Source organism: Amblyomma americanum, chromosome 1 (assembly GCF_052857255.1).
Source record: "Amblyomma americanum isolate KBUSLIRL-KWMA chromosome 1, ASM5285725v1, whole genome shotgun sequence".
NCBI classification, from domain to species: Eukaryota; Metazoa; Arthropoda; class Arachnida; order Ixodida; family Ixodidae; genus Amblyomma; species Amblyomma americanum.
In genome coordinates, this window is record NC_135497.1 from 271,465,433 (window position 1) to 271,485,780 (window position 20,348).

At 47.5% G+C, this 20,348-nt stretch overlaps 1 protein-coding gene across 2 annotated transcripts in view; it reads right to left on the bottom strand.

Moving 5' to 3' along the window:
* The window catches only part of wapl (cohesin release factor wings apart-like), a 112,125-nt gene that overhangs the window by 3,832 nt on the left and 87,945 nt on the right, over positions 1-20,348 (bottom strand). For both annotated transcript variants that reach the window (XM_077649212.1, XM_077649213.1), the window contains 2 exons: positions 20,014-20,102; positions 5,939-6,034 (listed from right to left, as the gene is read on the bottom strand). In XM_077649212.1, coding sequence (XP_077505338.1) covers positions 5,939-6,034; positions 20,014-20,102 — 185 coding nt within the window. The remainder of the gene's footprint in view (positions 1-5,938; positions 6,035-20,013; positions 20,103-20,348) is intronic.

Here is a 20,348-nt window from a genome sequence, read left to right on the forward strand (position 1 = left end):
TTTGGCCACTCTTTGGACAACCCCTTCTCTATGTGACTTGTGCTAGTCGCCTCGCTTTCGCCCGAAAGGGTCTTTCCGACGATGCTGTAGTGACTCTTAAATCGCTGCTCTGCCAACCAGTGCCACCAGTGAAGGTTCCTTCTCCGAAGGCCACAGCAAACCATTTGGCCTTCTCCATGAGCATTGGGCAGTCAACAGGTATGTTCTTGGCACGTGTCTCCAAAAACCAGGCGTACAATGCCTTCTCGACCTTGTCAAAGGTTGGGATGCGCACACGACACGCTCCAGGGCGACTGGACTGCACTGCCTTCAGCTTAACATCAGCTTTGTTCTTGAGGACCGTGCTCAGGGTGTTGCGAGGAATTCCGAACGCCGCAGCGACCGACGACTTTTTCTCGCCAGCCTCCACCCGTCGAACGATGTCCGCCTTTCTTGAAAAATCCAAATTCTTGCGTTTTTTTCGCGGCCATGGCTCCGGAACACGTGCCAAAAGCGGAAAGAAAAACGCATTGCACCACACGAGTCTCAAGCCTTCGCGTTAGCGTGAATAAAAAGAACAAAGCGAATCAAAAGACGCACCGCTCCGTGTCTCCGCACTAACACAAGACCAAGCTGCACTGACCTCCTTCGTCTCGCTGCGCCAGCGGTGTCAGCCAACCAAAACACAGGAAATGGGCGCCTGCAGTCAGCGTGGTTTCTCCCTCCCGCTTCCCTTTCACACCCAATCGCACTCCAAGTGCTCCTGGTCACGTGCTTTTTACCCACACGCCCCTTTCTCAGAGTGCGGGGCGGCGCGCGAGATCACGGGAACATCGTGAGAGCTTCGTGAGGAGAAGCGCACTTGCCGGGGCGCAGCTCAGCACAGAGTTCGATACATCGATATGCCGGTGCATGTATATACGTGAACAATAGCGCTATACTTTTGCATGGGATTCCCGAGGGGATTTTTCAACTGTTTGATATAGGCAATAACTTGATATATCCGGGTTCGATATATCCAGGATCGACTGCACTGATGCTATGGTGGTACGGTGACCTCAAGGAACAGATTAACTCCCTAGGGAGCCTCTTTTATTTGCTAGTCACAAACAACTATTCCAATGAGAGCGCTTTCTCTTATCGCTAGTGTCAGCACAACTTTAATGCACATTATGCTCAACACACCATATTTTCCAGTCTACACATTTGCCCCCCCCCCCCCACCCCCCTTCCAAGAACTCATTTTCAAGAATATTTTGTTGATAATTTGTGCCTCTGTATAAGTTATACAGTCAGCAAGATGGAATTACAACAAGAGATCTTCACCGATGAATTGATACTGCCTAATACAAGAGAAAGCCAGCTTATTTTTCACTAGTGCTATTCACAGTCACAATAATGATTCATGCCAGCCTCTGCCAATTGTACAGCAAAATTCTGAACAGAAAGCTGATCCACCACAATTAAGTAAATAATGAACCTTCGGTGAACTGGAACAGCTAGAGTGGCAAATTACAGAACACGGTTGATTGTACTACTCAAAAAGAAATAACACTGTACTGCTCTATAAGATGCCACAGTGGGCAACGCCAATGGCTTCTCTCTTGTTTATCAGCCGTCTGTTCCCTACTTGGCAGTCATACAAAAATGGCAGCTGCTGCCCCATAATAAACTCCAAGGACATCTATCTCAATACTTTATAAAATTTACATAGCACAAACAAAAATTTCAAAAAAAAAACTTACATGCAAATACAAAAATGCTATACATGGATAGGGCCCTTCTCGTTTTCAGGCAAAAACTGATTTTGCCCGATTCTTGCACACCGAATAGATTTCTTAAAAAAAAAAAAGGGTTGAACCCGATTTCAACCCAAAACTAAGCCTTCTAGGGAACTTGCGTTTTCCTGTGTATAAAGCTGAAGACCCTGCACGAAAGTCAGCAGCAGCCTCATGCTAAGAAAGGGTGTTTTCAGTTAACTTATCACTTTTTATTTGTGACTGTGCTTAATTCGACATGAGGTGCGAACAGTATGTTCTGGAAACGAGAAGCCAAAACATAAATATTGACCAAATGTCTCCTTGGCGCCATTTCATCAAGCGCTAAGCACGATATGACATCCTGTTATAAGGCTGTTTTGCATTTAAAATGATCACCGTGACACTGAATGAATGTTTTTGCAGTGTACAAAGGCAGGCAGGTCCTGTGCGGATGTGGAAGTGCTGTGCAGCAGATAACATTTGAGGCAAAATAAATGTAAAACATAGAAAAAAAAAAACTGATTTGGTAAGAGTGTTGCAGTACTAACCTGCTGTTTCCATGTTGTTTGGGAAACAACATGTGCAAAAAAATAGAACGATTTATGCCCAGCACAAAAACAAGCCCATATACTAAATTGTTTTTTTCTACAAAATATGACCCGACAAAACCCTAATTACAGAACGCTTTGCTGAATCACTTGATTTGTACTCGAATTTGAGCTAAAAAAAAATCCCCCGATTTTTACTCCTCAAATTCCGGAAAAAATTAAAATCCAAAAACAAAACGGCTCTATTTACAGATAGTACAGTAAAATCTTGTTAATTCGACCCCCATTAATTTGGAAATCCAGGTAATTCGAACTGCCGGCTTGGTACCGGCCAGTGCCCATGGTGTGGACTCTTGTCAGATTCTACAGGTCTCGTACCAGTTAATCCGAACGGGCTGCAGGGTACGCATTGGTATGCAGCGCAGGGTACGCATTGAGCCTCTTTTGCTTTGTGCGTTTTCATTCTGAGTGACAGCTTTACTTCACATTGGCCAGCACTTTCATGCACCATTTTGAACCAGCTGTGCACGTGTTGCCATGTTCTACACGGCTCAGCTGTTGTGACAATATGTTCTACGAGCGTACAATTTGTGCTCTGTTACTGTAACCTGCCTTGTCCAACACCTGAGACCGCAAGTAACCTGATGAGAAAGAGACCATCTTGGAGAAGGCGTGGCCCTGAGAGTCTGATGAAACTACTTGATGGTGAAGGCTGTGACAAATTTAGCTTGGCGTTTTTGTCAGCGTGATTAGTTGATTTACCAGTAATTAAAGCACAAAGGGCAATGCTGCTCAAAGCTAGCACTCTTGTCAGTGCTGCAGAGATCCACGATCAAAAAGCAGTGCGTTTCTTGTGTTGTGCTGGGTTTTATGACACACAGGCAACTAAGGCCATCATGCACCAAATGAAAGGCTTAAATGTTTGTTTAGTGGTAGAGAGTTAAAAGGTTTTAGAGTACTACAGCTGGTTTAGAAACTTTGCTTCTTTTAAGAATGAAACAAATCAGATAATTTTGATGAATGCATTTCGTCCTAAATGTAAGCTTGGATGGAATGAGAAGTGTTTGTCATAAAATTGCAGAAATGCTTCTTCCTCAGTTTCTCAAATTTCATACATGAAATCAAGATATGGCTTGTAGTGATCACCTCTGCACAGGGTTCCCATTTAAGTTTATTTTTTTTTGCGAGCCTGAAGCTGTGTGTTAAATGAGTGGGCTCAATACGAAGGTGACATAAAATTACTTTGTTCTTGATGACTACATGATTTCAATTCTTCGATGATCTGCTTCACTAGGTGTAGTTTACTGTTTACTTCATTATCCCATGAAGTCTGCCATTTAGCTCTCAGTTCTCTCTGTACAAATTTCATGACATCTTATGTGGTATACTTATTTGTTGTATTTTTGCATTATGGGCTGCTGCGGCACATGCATCAGCTCTCTCATTGCCTCTGATTCCCACATGGCTAGGTACCCAGCAGAACTTAATTTTTGTCCCTGTGTTTCACCCATTACCACATTATGTATTATGTCTCAAATTAGAGGTTGGGCTGCATTTTTCGAGTGCAGTGCTATGATCACTTTGAGAGAGTCAGTGTGGATAATACTTCCTTGAGGCGAGCGAAAAATAATAAATGCTTTGCTTGCATGCTTATGATACGTGATACATTTGCGGTGAGCTTGATCAAATGTGCTCTTATTGCTGACAACACGCTGTCACTTCCTTGTGCCCTAGACCTCTAGGCCACAAAACAAGTGCAAAGTAACACGCCTCCCTTTATATTTTCATGTGGCCCACTTCCGATACCTTTGAAGTTGTATGAAATGAAAACGGAGTATAGCAGCATGCTTGTAGAAGAAAGCGCCATCGCCATTAAAGAAGGAACAGATGGTAAATAATGGAGTCATCGGACAAGAATGCAGGTGGAAATTTTTCTATTGTTGGACTGAGCAAAGGCAGCCACAGAACCGCTGCTGAACCACTGTGGTAGCCAGAATATGATGCTATTTCGCAAAGTACCCTATAAACAGCTGTAAGGGCTGCACCCACGTATGGGCCGCACCCTGTTTTCCAGAAGGAAATATTAGAAAAAAAATAATATCCATGCAAGGGCCGCACCCATACTTTCCACACGACCCATGCGGGAAAAGCCTTCAAAATGCATGCGCCTTGGCTTTCCGCGAATAGCTCCAGCTGCGAGCAACAGCGCGCTTCATCGCAGAGGCGACGCATGAGCACAGGAGCTTCCAGGTGCCGCCCACGGATGGCACCAGAGGCCGTGGCTCATTATCATCATTGTCAACTTTTTCCTCCGCTGCGAGCTCCCGCCAGCGCCCGCTATTCATATCGGCATCAGTATCACCAGTTCTAGCGTTTTGTTGCTGTCAAAGGCACGGGTGTTAGTTGTGGCTTTCGCATGCTGCCGCGGAGCATTGTAGTTTTAGCAGTTTTAGCACGATAAGGCAAGCACATTAGCAGCTACACGGCTGGGAGTTCGCTATCGAACACGACAAGCGTGCGGTGGGCAGGAAATTCGACATGGCCGAGAGGTGCGTCCGACGATGGAGCAACCAAAAGGATGCATTGATGAACACAAGCTGCAAAAAGCATGCTTTCCGAGGCAAGCCGTGCAAGTTTCCTGAACTGAAAGCAGAGCTGCTCTGCTAAGTAACAGAAACACAGAACAACGGCTGCGCATTGAGAGCGGACGTGTTGCACGAGTTCTTGTGGGATGAGCATGCACCGGAGCGCAGCACCAGCTCAAAGTGGGAATACACCGCAAGTAGCGATTGAACGTAGAATAAATGGCGCTGATTTCCTGATTGGTGTGTTTTTACTTCAAAAAAATTTTTTTTTTTCCGAAATCGCGTGTATGGGCCGCACACCAAAAATTGGCCCTAAAATCTGGGAAAAAAAGTGCGGTTCTTAGACGTGTTTATGCGGTACTACCTCTCCACAGCAGGCGATGAAAATGAAGAAACGGCACTTCACTAGCAGACAGCAAGGATCTCGAGCCTCCTGGTTTGCAGAGGCATGTAAGGTAGAAGATAAATGCCTCAAAATACACAACTGCCCTAATCCAACAGTACCACTGTCTGATTATGCCCCAGGTTTCCGCACATTGTTAATACTCTCCAGTGACTGCAGTGCCATAGATGTCAGGGATACTGACCTTTTTTTAGTTAAAACGAATTTTGGAAATTTGAATCGGCATACTTTTATAGCCTCCTTTTTTTTTGTCCAGTTTAAACTGAAAAATCCAACCCCTTAGTTATGAGGAAAGGAAAGGCATGCACTGCAGTAATTGTCTCATTCTCAGTGGACACCTCAACACTGACGGGAGAGATGAATCAGGGAGTGAAAGGACCAGGAGAGATAGAGGTGCTCTAGTGGAGGGCTCCAATTATATTTGACCCTTTGGGGTTCTTTAACATGCACTGCCACTGCACAGTACACAGGTGTCTTCTATATTTCACCTCCATAGAAATGTGGCCAGGATTTGATCTCATGTTCCCAGGCTCAGCAGCCGAATGACTCAACCACTGAACAACCGCCAATAAGTGAGAAAGCTAAAACGAAAAGGCAACAAACACATGCACACAGGACAAGACATTATTACAAACAGTATGGGCAGATTAAACAAGTACCTACCGTTAGGTTGATAAAATTATGAAATTTCTGAAGTGCTTCGACCAAGGGCAAAAATTTGCCATCCGGAGTGTGCTCTCGCAGTCTCTCAGTCAACTCCTGAAAAAAAGGAAAAAAGTCAGCCTGTATTTTGCACCCGTCAAAGGCAGGCAGCAATCGGAAAAACAAAAGCACACAATCAGAGCAAGGTGTTTCAACTCCACATGTACATGACAAATACAGCTGAGCCCACTTCTAACAGTTCACTCTCAAAGAATATTTGCCAAGAATGAAGGCAAAATGATCACAATGCATATCAGGGCTATGACACGAAAACTCATAAGAGGATGTACGTCCATGGGCACGGGTCTTGGTTACAGAAAACCCATAGGCCCCAATAACTTGTGCATGGGAACACACTGCATGGCTGTGTGGCATCTAACACGGAGAAAGGTACATGAGCATCAAAACTTATGTGACCTTCACTCTGTATGTGTGACAAAAGCGAAAAGGCGCAGGTTACTGGATGTGTTTAAAACACATTCATGTAGCCTACACTGCTTTGGGAAGTAATATCCTTACATGAAAAACAAAAGGGGGTAGGACACCTTCTGCACTTTGTTTCCGATCCATGAGTGCAAAGTAGCTAAGCTGGAATAAGCGACAGCTCACAATGGCGATCAACTATCTTCATTTGGAGCATCAGATACATTGCGATGAGCAGATGGAAGGTCAAGCAGTACTGTATTGTGCATGTGATATTACTGAATAACAGCAATCAACTATACCAAGAAACAGCATGTCAACTAATGAACGCAAAATGCTGCAGTGAGCACCATTCAGAAAAACGAAGATGTTTGGCAAAGAGTTAAGATAAACACCAAAAATCTTTGCTTTTGAATATTCAGATGATTTGAATAGTTTGACCAATAAAGTGCGATGTGAATCGAATCAAATAGCAGATACTACTACCCCCTAACTATAATCATCACCACCATAACCGCCAGCCTGACTACACCCACCGAAGGGCAAAGGTCTCTCCCATATCTCCCCAAACTATATGGAATTTCAAACATTTGAGCAACCCATTAAAATCGACTGTTCTGCACTTTTTTTTCTTCTGTGCCATGAGATAAACTTTTTTCAATAGGCAACTTCACAGTGGCCTGCATTTTTTAAAAGGCTGACATTTTGGCATTTACATAGCCAATTGCAGTCGACGACCGATTTTTCGGACCCTCAAGGGACCGCGAAAATGTCCGAAAAATCAGGCAGCCCGAAAAAACAAATGTGCCCCCCCAAAAAAACTCAATTTATTGGTTACTATTAAGTTAGAGGCCGGAAAAAGTGATTAATGGTCTTCTGAACTATGCTTCGCTTGCGTGCAAGCAGGTCCGCCTGAATTTCAGCGAGAGTCGTCGTGTCGCCGTAAGCCGACGAAAGAGTTGCGACCGCTTGCATCAGCTCAGCTTGCATCGGCTGCGCGCTGCTGCAGGAGAGCCGTTGTTGTCGCTCTCGGACTCTGCAAGCACTTGAATTATTTCTGCATCCTCGAGCCCGGCGCGGATGCCACCGACTTCCACGCATCGGTGAGCATGCTAAGTGCTCCAAGCAAATCGACAGAGTACACTTTTCCGCTGTCGAGGCACAACACCACACGCGAAATAAAGCGAGACCGATAGTTCACCTTCAGGTTGCGTATCACGCCTTGGTCCATCAGCTGTAGAATACTTGTCATGTTCGGTGGCAAGAACTCGACTCACACAGACTTCAAGTTGTTTATGTGCCCGCGTGCAGTGCAGTTGTCGACGAACAAAACTTTGTGGCCTTCTGGATAAAATTTACAATCTAGTTTGCGCACATAGCTTTCAAAAAACTGCTGCGTTATCCATGCCTTCTTGTTCACCCCGTACAAGACAGGCAGGAACTTTATGCCTTTAAAACACCTCGGTGCTTTCGACTTGCCGATGACGAGCATCGGCAGTTTTTCTGTCCCCGACATATTGCTGCCGACCAAACAGTAACTCGCTCCTTACTGTGTTTTCCACCACGGCAAGGGTCACAAGCAAAGGCAAGAGTCTTCTCTGGCATGAGCTTAAAAAAAAAGTCCACTCTCGTCACAATTGAAAGTGTCGTCCGGCGAGTACTCCTGTAAAAGCGACTGCAGCTTATCACAGCGGTAGTCCGCAACGACGCTCAGGTCAACAGCTGCACTTTCACCGCACAGTTTCTTAAAACTCAGATCAGCACGCTTTTTGAAATTTCTCAGCCAGCCGTCGCTGACCTTAAAACCTTCAATGTTCATCTGAAGCGCCATCGTCTCGGCTTTCTGTTTGAGGAGGGCTCCGGAGACGGGAGCTTTGCTGGCCACTGTTGACTTCAGCCATACAAGGAGGGCCTCCTCGAGCTTTGGATATGTGCCTTGGCTCACATTCTTCTGACAACACCCAGCAGACTTTTCCGCCACCTCCAAAATCTTCTGCTTGTTTTTCATGTAGTCCGAAAGAGTCTGTTTGGAAATTTTGAACTCTTTTGCGACATCTGCCTTTGATCGGCCATCTTCGACGAGCTTGATGATTGCCGCTTTCTTTGCCATCGGCATTGTGGCGTACTTGCCTCGCTTCATCGGAACTCTCGAGGCCGACGACAACATCGATTCCTTATCCATTGTGAATTGGCACGCTTGGCTAAGCAGCACACATGGCGCAGTCGTCGGAAAGTTGTCACACCGACTCGTTGAGTGCCTCCTCGCTGCCACGTTGCAGGCAAAAAATAAAAGTTCCGGAAACAGCGTCCTGAAGCCAATTCAATCAAATGTGAGCCACAGTAGCGACAGAACGTAGTTTTCGCGTTTCCGCAGCACGACCACGACTAGGCCTACTCGCTAAGCTCGCAAAACACAAACAGGCAGTCGAAGGAAGAAAAGGAAAAGGAAGGAAAAAGCATTGGGGGGGGGGGGTTACGGCAGTGACGTTGTTGCGGAAGCGGAAGCTGCTAGCATATTATAGCCTCAATCCAGTGTCCGATTAGTTGAGGAACCTCCATGCAAGACACCGGTTTCGAGGCTACGGGAGGAAAATGTAAACAAACAAGACGGCGGCGGCACAGCTCAAAATGTGCGGCAGTTGGCCCGGTTTACGCTTGGAAAGTCCGAAAAATTGAACAGCCCTTCCTAAAGTGTCCAAAAATTTTGAGCCACGTAATACATGGACTTTATGATGTATGTCCTGGTGCCGGGAAAAAGTCTGAAAAATTAAGCATGTCCGAAAAATTAGGCGTCCGAAAGTCAGTCGTCGACTGTACCAGGACTTTCCTTATGAATGTCCGCTGCCCGCAACATTCTCAATAGCCCTCAAGGCTTCCTTGTTGAGGGACAAGGAAAGCACAAGGGTGAGGTGAGGTTGAGAGTGTGATAAATATGACCATAAACATTGTTACCACCATCAAAAGATATTTCAACCCGAATGGGCTGGTAGGTGACCAAGTGCACATACTGACTTCAGGGAACAGGAAGCAAGAAGGTGAAAAAAAGTGTGCACAACTTTTTTTCTGGTGTGGCAGGCCAGTGGAGCTGCTTCAGTCATTGGCTATTAGTGTGCTTTTTTTCTGCATGTTATTTCATTCAGGCCATGTGCTCCTGCGCAACATATACCAGGCTTCATGGTAAAAGGTAGCGCGAAAGACGAGGACGAACTGAAGACCAAGACACGACATGCACGTGTTGTGTCGTATCCTGCCTTTTCCTTTCATCCTCGTCTTTCGCGCTGCCTTCAGCATAAATCCAATTCAATTTGCCCAAATTTCCACCTTACTGCATATACCAGGTAGCAAGGTAAAGTAGTCGCGATACTTTTTTAGTGCTGTATTACAAATCCTGCAGCTTCCCTTCTGGTAACACCTTGCTTATTTGGACTAAAGGGGCCAGAAAAAACGCCTAAGTTACCTTAAATTCAAGTTATCAATGGCCCCAAAAAACTGCCTGAAACTGTTTTCAAAAACGTGACCAGATTTTGAGATCAAAAGCGTGAGGCGACACCTTTTTTTTTTTTTTTGCAGTTCCAACAGATGCCTTCCTGCATGCACACTGTTGAAAATGTCAAAGTAAAACTACTCTAAATACAGATACTGAGCATTTTTCGGACTCTGCAAGAATCAAAACCTTTTCAAAACAATCATATATTCTGAAAAGATCTTAAAAAAAAAATTGCTAAGAAAAACAGGCGTTACAAATCGCGAATATCACTGCTTCTCATGTTCCGCTTTCAAGCGATAATAGTATTAGCTTGTATCTGAGTCAGAGCCAAGCTCTCACCATGCCACCAAGTACTTTTTGCACCGCAAGTCACGTCACCGGACGTGCTGCCTGGAGGGACTGGATTGGTGCTGGGGCCCTGGCGCAGCTGTATGCCAGTGCTGACAAGACTGAGAGGGCAGGGACTGGGCTTCAAGGCGGACACCGTGGCCACCGGACAGCAACGCTATGTTAGCACTGTGTGTGATGAGACTCCCAAGAAAGGAGGCAGGCTGTCTTCTTTGTCTCTGACCACCACATCTCAATTCTAACAAGATGTAAATGCCCTGTATGAAGTCCCTTCCTGTTCTCCTCTACCTAAATCCCATCTCTCGCCTCCTCTTTCCTGTTCTAACATTGACCATGCTATCTGTGCGAATCCCAACAATTCCGGCATATCCATCGAATATCCGCGAGCAGCACCTTGACAATAGAGGATACCGACAGTCTTGGAGGCACAGTCCTACGCAGTTCTTGCCCCGCATCATTCCTGCTTTTGAGGCACCCACTGGGTGCAAAGAAAGACCAAAACTGTGCCAACACAAGAAGAGCAGTGTTTTTTTAATAAAAATAATTTCACAAGCAATTAATCCATTTCGCTGCGAAATTACTGCTGTAATATAATTCATTGCAGTAATTCAATTACGGCCATATCTGACACACACAGAGAACCAGTGACAAGCACGCGAATGGAAATGAGGGGAGCATGTTGCATGTTTGCATTGCAAGCACACAAACATGTAGTGGAGCTGAAACATCTTTCTAAGGGGAGATGTGGCTAAAAAAAAACGCGATTTTTTTCGAAAAAGTCGATTTTGTGTTTTCTTGTGTTTTGTATTCCTCCAAGCCTCTACTTTTATGCATAAAAAAATCAACACCGATAATGAATTGGAAGTTGGTAAAAAATGCAATTAAAGCACTCGCGGTGGCTCGTGAAAGTGTGAATTTGACCGAATTTCGGGAACGCGGCATTTCGCTCCACGGCGTCTCCTGCTCTTGAATTTTTGCGGGGAAGTAGTAGGCCCAACCCTCTTCTACCAGAAACCCCTTCGGCAGCGGCGCATTCTTAAAAATACGGAAAAAAAAGATCGTTTCCCGCCTAAGTCGAGTGTCGCGAGTGGCCCTTTAAATCACGTGGTATGATCGGAGCCCTGCCATTGGCTACAGGGATTTCAATGCACAGCGCTTGGACGCAGATGCTCTTTCTTTGTTCTGCTGCCACCAAGACGTGAACCAATGCTTCTGCCTGGGTTTTTCTCCTTTCTACACCATGGATGTGACCGAGAAACGAGATTTTCGGTCACGCAAGTTCCTGACGAGGCGGAGAGCTCCAGTGACGGGAGGTTCGTCTGCTGCTAGGCCTAACTGCGGCAACGGCGATGCACCTGATTTAGATCCTTCAAGCTTTTTGCGGAGCATTGATGACTTTGTAAGTGCATCTGAGCGAAAGTTAAAGATGTTCGACGACCATAACAAGCGTGAAAACGAGCGCGGAAGCACATTTATCAGTGAGATCGGCATGTTGCACGACCTCGTCAGCGATGCGGCGTACCCCGCCTGCAGACGATGTGATCTCTCTGTCAGAGAATCAGCTGCAAAACAGAATGGACTCGCATCGTTGTTGGAACTCTACTGCCAAAATGACGTGTGTCCGACAACCGTTGTTTCATCAACATATGTCTTCGAGCCGCGTATCTCGATCATGCAACGGCAGTGAGGAGGCGTCCGCCCGCAGCAGTGCACGGGATACCTTACCCGTGAAAGTGAAGTCCGTGGTCGCTACGCGCACGATCGGCGTTGGACATGAACAGCTTTTGCAGTTTTGTGCGATTATGGGTCTTGTGAAACCCGGTGCACCACAAGGCTTTTACTGCTATTGGCAAACAAGTGCATGCTGCCGCCGAAAATCTTGAACAAGCCAGACAGCTGACTGCAGGCGAGGCAGGATCCACGAACGTCGCAGTCATGTTCGACGGAAAGTGGCAGAAAAGAGGCCACAAAAGCCACAATGGTGTGGCACAGCCATCTCTCTTCTGACAGGGCTGTGCCTAGACTTTGAAGTTCTTTCCAACTACTGCCTTAGCTGTAGCAGGCACAAGGCACTGGAGGATGAAGAAGAACAAATCTGGCAGGCCTTTCACACACCTGTGTGTGAGAAAAACGCAACCTGCTCCGCACACGCGATGGAGACCGAGGCTGCCCTAAGAATCTGAAGAGGACAGACCTGCTATGCCACACCTCTCCAGAATACAACGTTCCTGTCAGACGGGGAAAGCAAAGCCTATGCTGCCGTGGGAGAGCTGGAAATCTACGGGAGTGTTCCTGTGCAAAAAGAAGACTGCACAAACCACGTCGCAAAGAGACTTGGCACTGCGCTCCGGAAGGCAAAGTTCCCAAGAGGAGAGAAGCTGAAAAATGGAACGATTGCCAAGCTGCAAGGCTATTCCCAAGTTGCTATCACTAGAAACAGAGGAAATGTAAGGGATATGTACTGTGCTGTCTGGGCATCCTACTTCCATTCCTGTTCAAGGGATGGTGCCAGCAGCCACAAATTTTGCACAGACGGAGAGATGTTTTGGTGCAAGCACAAGCGGGCACTAGCTTTGGGTCAGCCAGCACCAGTCCACACTCCCATCCTGAGTGTTTCCCAAGGCAAGGCTGTGCAGCCGATCTATAAGAGATTGACTGACGAGAAGCTGCTGCAGCGCTGTGTGAAAGGACAAACACAAAATGCAGGTGAGTCGCTCAACAGCAAAATCTGGCTGCTGTGCCCCAAGATGAAATTCGCGACACGAACTGTGGTTGAGACAGCGACAGCAATTGCCGTCCTTTGGTTCAATAAAGGCACACATGCTTCGAGGAGATGCTACAGGAGCTTGCAGTCTCCCATCAAAAGCACTGCTTTCTCTAAGCAAGGAGGTGGACAAGAGACGTATTTCAAGCATGTCCATAAAGGCGACTGCAGAGGCTAGGGCCCATCGCCGCAACGCAACGAAGAAGGCCCTTCTGGAGGAGTCGGCTCGGCTCGCAGGAACTGTGAGGGGTCCAACGTATAGGGCCGGTGCCTTCTAGCTTTGAGCCCTCTTCTAAGACATCCTTGCTGGCATTCTGTGCAAATTTCATTAATATGTTTTTTACATGTTAACATGTTTTTTAACTTTCAAACGCGTTTTTCTCTGTTCCTCATTTTGTCCCATTTTTAGAGTTTGTGCACTAACTTTGAGCACTTTTTGTGGTCCAATCACAATGAAAACTGGCATGGTTATGCTTCAGCATGTCCTGAATTCAAAGAAACTACCATATTTACACGATTGTAAGTCGACCCTTTTTTTGAAATTTAAAACTCCGAAGTGGGGGGGTCGACTTACAATCGAAACGAAACCTTGAACTGCCAATAAAAGCAAGAAAAACAATCTATCAGGGATGCTACTGCAATGTTAGAAGTTTTTGTTTCCTCTACGGCTCCAAGCGTAGCATTCAGGTATTTCGCGAGCTTTTAGGCCAGGATTTTTCATTTTTTATTTTTACTGCGCGCACCGTTACCCACCGCGATGGTTCAGTGCTACTGAAACAGGATACCCGGGTAAGAACCCGACCAAGGCGCAGCGTTTCGATGGAAGCGAAACGCAAAGGCGCCCGTGTTGCTGTGCGATGTCAGTACAGCAGGTTCAAGATCCCAGGTGGTCGAAATTATTTGGGAGCCCTTCACTACGGCACCTCGTTCTTCCTTTCTTCTTTCATTCCCTCCTTTATCTCTTCCCTTACAACTGGGTTTCCGCCGATATTTGAGACAAATACTGCGCTACTTCCTTTCCCCGAAAACCAATTTCATTTCACTCGCGGGAAGGGCCGCTGTTCCAATCGCGGAGTCTGCGCCAGCGCCCGGGAGTGTCGTTAGCTGATGGAAGAGCCGCTATTTCAGTTGGTTGCGCAATACGTAACAGCGGCACTTCTGGGGAATGCCGATGTTTGCTGGAAGAGCTGACGCCCCGACACCGATCACTCTTTGTTTGGTGGTGCTTGGAGTTGGTGCTTTTGACTCGACTGCCGGCCGCGTGCTTTGCCATGAGCTCTCCAGGTTCGAAAAGCATTCGGCGCTCATTCACTGCAGCGTTCAAGAGGGAGGCCATCATTTACGCTGAAGAAACCAACAACTGCGCGGCGGGCCGCAAGTTCGACGTTTCTGAACGGTTGGTGCGGGAGTGGCGGAAGCAGCAAGACAAAATTTTCGATTGGAACTCCAAGCGAAGAGGTTTCCGCGGGCCGAAGTCGGGACGCTTTCTGGAGCTGGAGGTCAAGCTTGCAGCGTATGTCACCGAAATACATGATCGGTCCCTTCCAGTGACATGCGAAATGATCACACAAAAAGCCAGGGCCTTTGCTGCGGAAGCTGGAATACTCCGAACAGACTTCAAAGCCAGCAGGGCTTGGGCTTCGAAATTTATGAAGAGGGCTGGCCTCTCTTCATCGGCGTACTAGTGTATGCCAGAAGCTGCCTGCTGCTTACGAGGAGGAAGTTCTCGCCTTCCATAGGCACTACCTCAAGCTCCGCGACTCTCGGCGATACCTGCTCGGCCAAATCGGCAATGCGGACCAGACTCCCGTCTACTTCGGCATGACGAGCAACACAACAGTGAGCGTGAGGGGAGCTCGCGAGGTTAAGCTTCTCACGACAGGAAGTGAGAAACTTCGGTTCAATGTTATGCTATCATGCTTGGCAGATGGCACAAAGCTCCGACCGTACATCGTCTTCAAAAGAAAAACTATGCCAAAGGAAATGTTCCCGAAAGGTGTGATTGTGCGAGTGAACGAAAAAGGCTTTATGACGGACGACTTAGTTATTGATTGGTACCGTCGGGTGTGGCTTTTGAGACCAGGGGCATCCCTCAAAAATCGCAATCTGAACCTCCTCGTGCTGGACTCATTTCGCGGCCACCTTACCGCGAAAGTGAAGGCAGAGCTCCGAAAAGAAGATACAGATATGCTGGTGATTCCCGGCGGTCTGACGGGACAGCTGCAGCCACTAGACGTTGACATTAACAAGCCATTCAAGGACTTGCTCCGGCGTGAGTACGAGTGGCTGGCGGCAGAAGGGCGGGAACTTACGCCAATGAGGCGCGTGAAGAGAGCCTCCCTGGCTGCTGTGTGCGGGTGGGTGATTTTCGCTTGGGCGGCCGTTCCACGCGATGATGTGGTGCGGTAATTTAGGAAGTGCGGGCTTTCCATGGAGGACGATGTGCTGTGGGATCGCAGCGGCGACGACGACAGCAGTACCACTGAAGATGACTCAAGTGTCAATTGAGGATGAATAGCCCATCTATGCAATAAATTTTCGTTTTTGAAGTGCTCCACCGGTGTTTTTTTTCTTCGGACATGCGTTTTTGGGGGGGGGGGGGGGGGGGGGGGGGGGGGGGGGGGGGGGGTCGACTTACATTCGAGTCGACTTACAATCGTGTAAATACGGTACTTTCAAAGCTTTTACCAAACATATTCAGTAAGATAATTTCAAAAGTTTCTTTGTTGGGAATGGTAAAACTGAACCTTCACATTTGAAATTTTTTCTAGAAGAGAACAGTAATGGAACACTGTATTTTTATGCTTTATTGAATTCTACTGTTCATTGGGGGCAATATGAGTTAATTTTTAGTGTTCTGTTGTGCTCCCTGTAATCACCGAAGTATGCACAAACATGCATTGTTTCTAGCATTGTATGGTGTGCAAGAAATGGACCAAATGAGCTATCAAAAAGCTAAGAGCAGATTTGAAAAGAAGAGCGCAAACTCTTTAAATGGTGCAAGTTTCATTGAGGTGTGACAAAAATTAAAGAAAAAGTTTTTAAGAGTAGCATCTGCCCTTAATTTCTTAACTATGACAACACTTCATGAATCTCCATGATGATTACCATAAAAATCCACACATAATACAAGGTTTTTTTTTTGTATTCCAGTGTGCTAAATTTCAGCCTCGTGTTATATGCGGGTCCAAACAGTTTTCAGCCCATTTTGGAGTTCCGGTCTCGTTATTACTCATCGTTATCACCATCACGCTTCCAGTGAGAAGAGGTGCTATCTAGCGGTGGTGTCGGTTGACTGTTTCAATGGTTTCGGTTTCAACATCATTTCACCATGCTGGCCTCGTGACGCCCACGCTATTGGAAGCAGGACGGTTGCACCTTGCACGACGTCGGGACGACGAAAGCAGTACTCATCTATTTTTGAAAGGAAAGTAGTCGCAGCTGCCGAAAACATTGGTATCGTGTTAAGCGCTCTTACTTGGACTGTATGAGGTAGGGAGAGCAATGCTCTACAGTTTGATTGCAGACCATTGGGCCAGCATTCACGAGAGGCTCGCCGTTAGCACTTTGAAATGCGGGATATACAGTCGAACACGGATATATCGAACCCACATATATCGAATTATTGTCTGTATCGAACTCGTCAATTATCCCCTTGAAAATTCTGTGTAAAAGTATAGAAATTCGTACGTTTATATCGAACGATATTTTTATCCGCCATTGGATATATAGAACGCCGCGCGATCTCGGCACTCGCTGCACCCGCGAGCTCCGCGCCTCCCTTGAAAGGCTCGGAAAATGTGAGAGCGAGGGGGAGGGAGGCTCGGACTGTACTCCCGCTGTGCACGCTCTCGGACTTGCGGAACAGCTTTTTTTTTTTTCTCTCTCCCAATGTCTCTCATCCTCCACCTTCCCCCGCGTAACCAAAAGGCAGCCAGGAACGAAGGCGCGCGGCCTCCTCCTTTTGCCTTTTTTTTTTTTTCTTGTTGCTTTTTCACAAGTTTTGCTCAGCCAACCACAGCTCGTGCCTTTCGTACGTCGCTGTCGCCCTCGGAGGTCGCTGTCGCCTTCGCTGTCGCCATCGCGAGCGCTTTGTTGGCGGAAGCTGCGCACGTGAATTCTTGTGTTTTGTGCGCGTTCTTGTGTTTCGTGTTCAATATTGTTTTGCGTTGCGTCTCACGACACGTGTGTGACTGGATCGTGGTGAGCTGACGCGGAAGCAATGGCCGCAGCAAGCACAAGCAGCGTCAAGAAGCGCAAGAACCTGGACTTTGCGACAAAGCTGAAAGCCATTCAGCGTGTTGAGGCAGGCGAGAAAAGTGCGACGGTGGCAGACGACTTCGGGATTCCTCGGAGCACCCTAAGCACCTTGTTAAAAAACAAGGCGGACATAAAGTCGAAAGCGGCGGAGCAACGAACGTCGGGAGCTTGTCGTGTGCGCGCTCCTGCCCACCGAGAAAGTTGAAAAGGCTCTCTATGCGTGGTTTTTAGAGGTGCGGGCTAAGAACATTCCGGTGGATGGCCCAATGCTAATGGCTAAAAGCCAAATGGTTTGCCGCTGCACTCGGTGATGACAACTTCGCCGACAACACAGGGTGGCTGCAGAGGTTTAAGAACCGCCATAAGATAGTTGGCAAAACCATTTCTGGGGAAAGCGGAGCCGTCATCAGCCAGGATATCCAGCAGTGGATTTCGAAGGAATGGCCGGAAATTTGCGCGAAGTTTTCACCCGCGCAAATCTTCAACGCCGACGAGACCGGGTTGTTTTGGCAGATGCTGCCCAGCAAGACGCTCGACGTCCGGGGCAGCACGTGTCACGGGGGCAAGATGAGCAAAGTCCGCGTGAGCGTTCTGCTCGCTGCCAACATGGATGGCTCTCAAAAGCTCCAGCCCTTTGTGATCGGCAAAGCAAGGGCACCGCGCTGCTTCAAAAACTGTAAGCAGCTCCCCGTTCGCTACGCCTTCAATAAGAAGGCGTGGATGACGCGTCAGCTGTTTACAGAATGGCTGCAAGCGTGGGACGCTGAACTGGGCAAGTCGGGGCGTCACGCTTGCCTTCTCGTCGATAATTGCTCGGCCCATCACACCACCTGCGAGCTCGAAAACATCGCGCTCAAGTTTCTGCCGGCGAACACGACAGCGAAGTTGCAGCCGCTCGACCAGGGCATCATTAAGTCGTTCAAAGTCGTCTACAGGAGGCGACTCATTGATAGGCTTTTGGTGAACCTCCGCATGGGCACCGAGCTTAAGGTTGACCTGCTGGGGGCCATTCAAATGATGACGGGCGCCTGGAGAGACGTGAAGCAGGATACCGTGGCCAACTGCTTCCGGAAGGCAGGCCTCGTGACGGCCAAACTTCCCGAAACCTGCGAAGACGGCGACGGCGACAACGAGCGCATGGACGACGCGTTTCGCGAGTTGTCGTCCCTTTTCCCGGCTGCCGTTCCAGCCGAAGTGTCTGCTGACGATTTTGTGAACGTTGACAGCAATGTTCAGGCTGTTGCGAGCCTCGCCGACGAGGACATTGTAGCTGCAGTCGCAGGGACCCAGGCCGACAGCTCGAGTGGTGACGAAGATCCTGCGGACGAGGGGGCGGCTACACGCTCGTACTCCACCGCTGAAGTGGCGGCCGCGTTCAGCTTGATTCGCCGTTGTTGCGGCGACATGGAAGGAACCGGGCTTTCGCACCTGAACAGCCTCGATAAGATCGAGGTTGGAGTCTTTAATTTCATTTGCAAGGCGAAGAAGCAGACGAACATAAGCGATTTTTTTTCACGCAAATAAAGCATTACGTTGCGTCGTGTGTGCGGAAATAGTTGTCATTCTTGAATGCTCCGATCGGTAGGTCATCGTCCGCCACAGGTAAAGTCTCTGGGCCTGTATTTTTTTATATCGAATTTTTAATATATCGAATTAATTCGCGATCCCCTTCGAGTTCGATATATCCGTGTTCGACTGTAGAACGTGCTAAATGGAACCGAAGAAGAATTTCTATAGAAAGATACTTCTGACAAGGGACTCTTGGAAGACAGTACACCTGACGAAGACTATCGCTAAGGCGCCGACTCCGAGAGCACCTCCTGGGCGCACACGTTGCGCACCTGCGTGCAGGCGTGTGTGCCAGAGCCGATATGCGTAAGCATGCGGTGCTCACATCTGTACATGCAAGAGACAACCTGGTAGCGACAGCCTGCACTGCTGTCCAGTGCACATGCCGAAAGCGGCACACTGGCTTACCCGCATGGCTCCCACGAGTGCCGGGGCAAGTGTGAGCTGCTCTTTTCTTCACAGCGTGAAATTCTCTGACTAATGGACCAATGGTGTCGGCAGTGTGGGTGTCGGCGCGTGATGGGGAGCAAGCCAGCAGCAGGCACATGAAGGTGCGTGCCCCTTTTCGACACCTGGCGCGGCATATTGCCAACCAGGTGGATTTCCGTCAAATCCTAGATTTCTTGAGACCTAATAATATAGCCCTGGAATTCCCTGTTGTGAGGTCCGTGGTGCCTATCAGTTCTCGCAACCAATGCTCAGCGCACTTTCTCCTCCTATAACTCCTTTTTTCCCACATTTCTTTCGCATGGAAGAGCTGGCCTGCACTACCGCTGGACTTTTAAGCTGATTCTCTGGCCTCACCTAGTACAACACATTGCCCATGCCCTAGACCTTACAGCTACCACTGTGCTCTACCAAGTCCTGTGTAGCCCCACCAGGACACCTATTCTTCACAATGCAGTTGTGGATCGTCATGAAAAAAAAATGTTTTATGTTTCTGCGAAATGTACCGACTAGCCCAGACTAATACCCTTTTGCAATGTTTCATTTCCTCACTCTTACTCTGTCACCTGATATAATCATCCTGTGCCACTCCTGCACTTTAAATCAATGCTAGGCCTCGTAGCAAAAAGCAGGTGAAAAAAAAACAAAAAAAAAAAACATGCGGTGCAGAGAACTAGTGCAGGTGGCCACATGCTAGAAAGTCTTGCATGTAGAAGAGCACAAAAAAATGTTACTTGCCTTGTTGTTCTGAACAGCACAACCAAGGAGCAGGGCAATGTAAGCGCACACTATGCTGTGTTCCATGTGCTTGCCAGCTTTCTGAAGGGCTGCAATAAAAAGAAAAAAAAAGAAACATGAAGAAGCTATAGTGTTTCCAAGACTTGCTATGCACATAATCTGACACAACTCAAAAGACATAAACACGCAAAGCAAAAATACACTAGGTTCAGGGAAACAAAATATTCCTGTATATATATTTTACTTTTAAGGAACAAAAAGTCTCGTGATGTTCAAAGACACGAATGCCATGAATACTATGACTCGGGCTATGTGGACATTGACTTGTGTTTGTT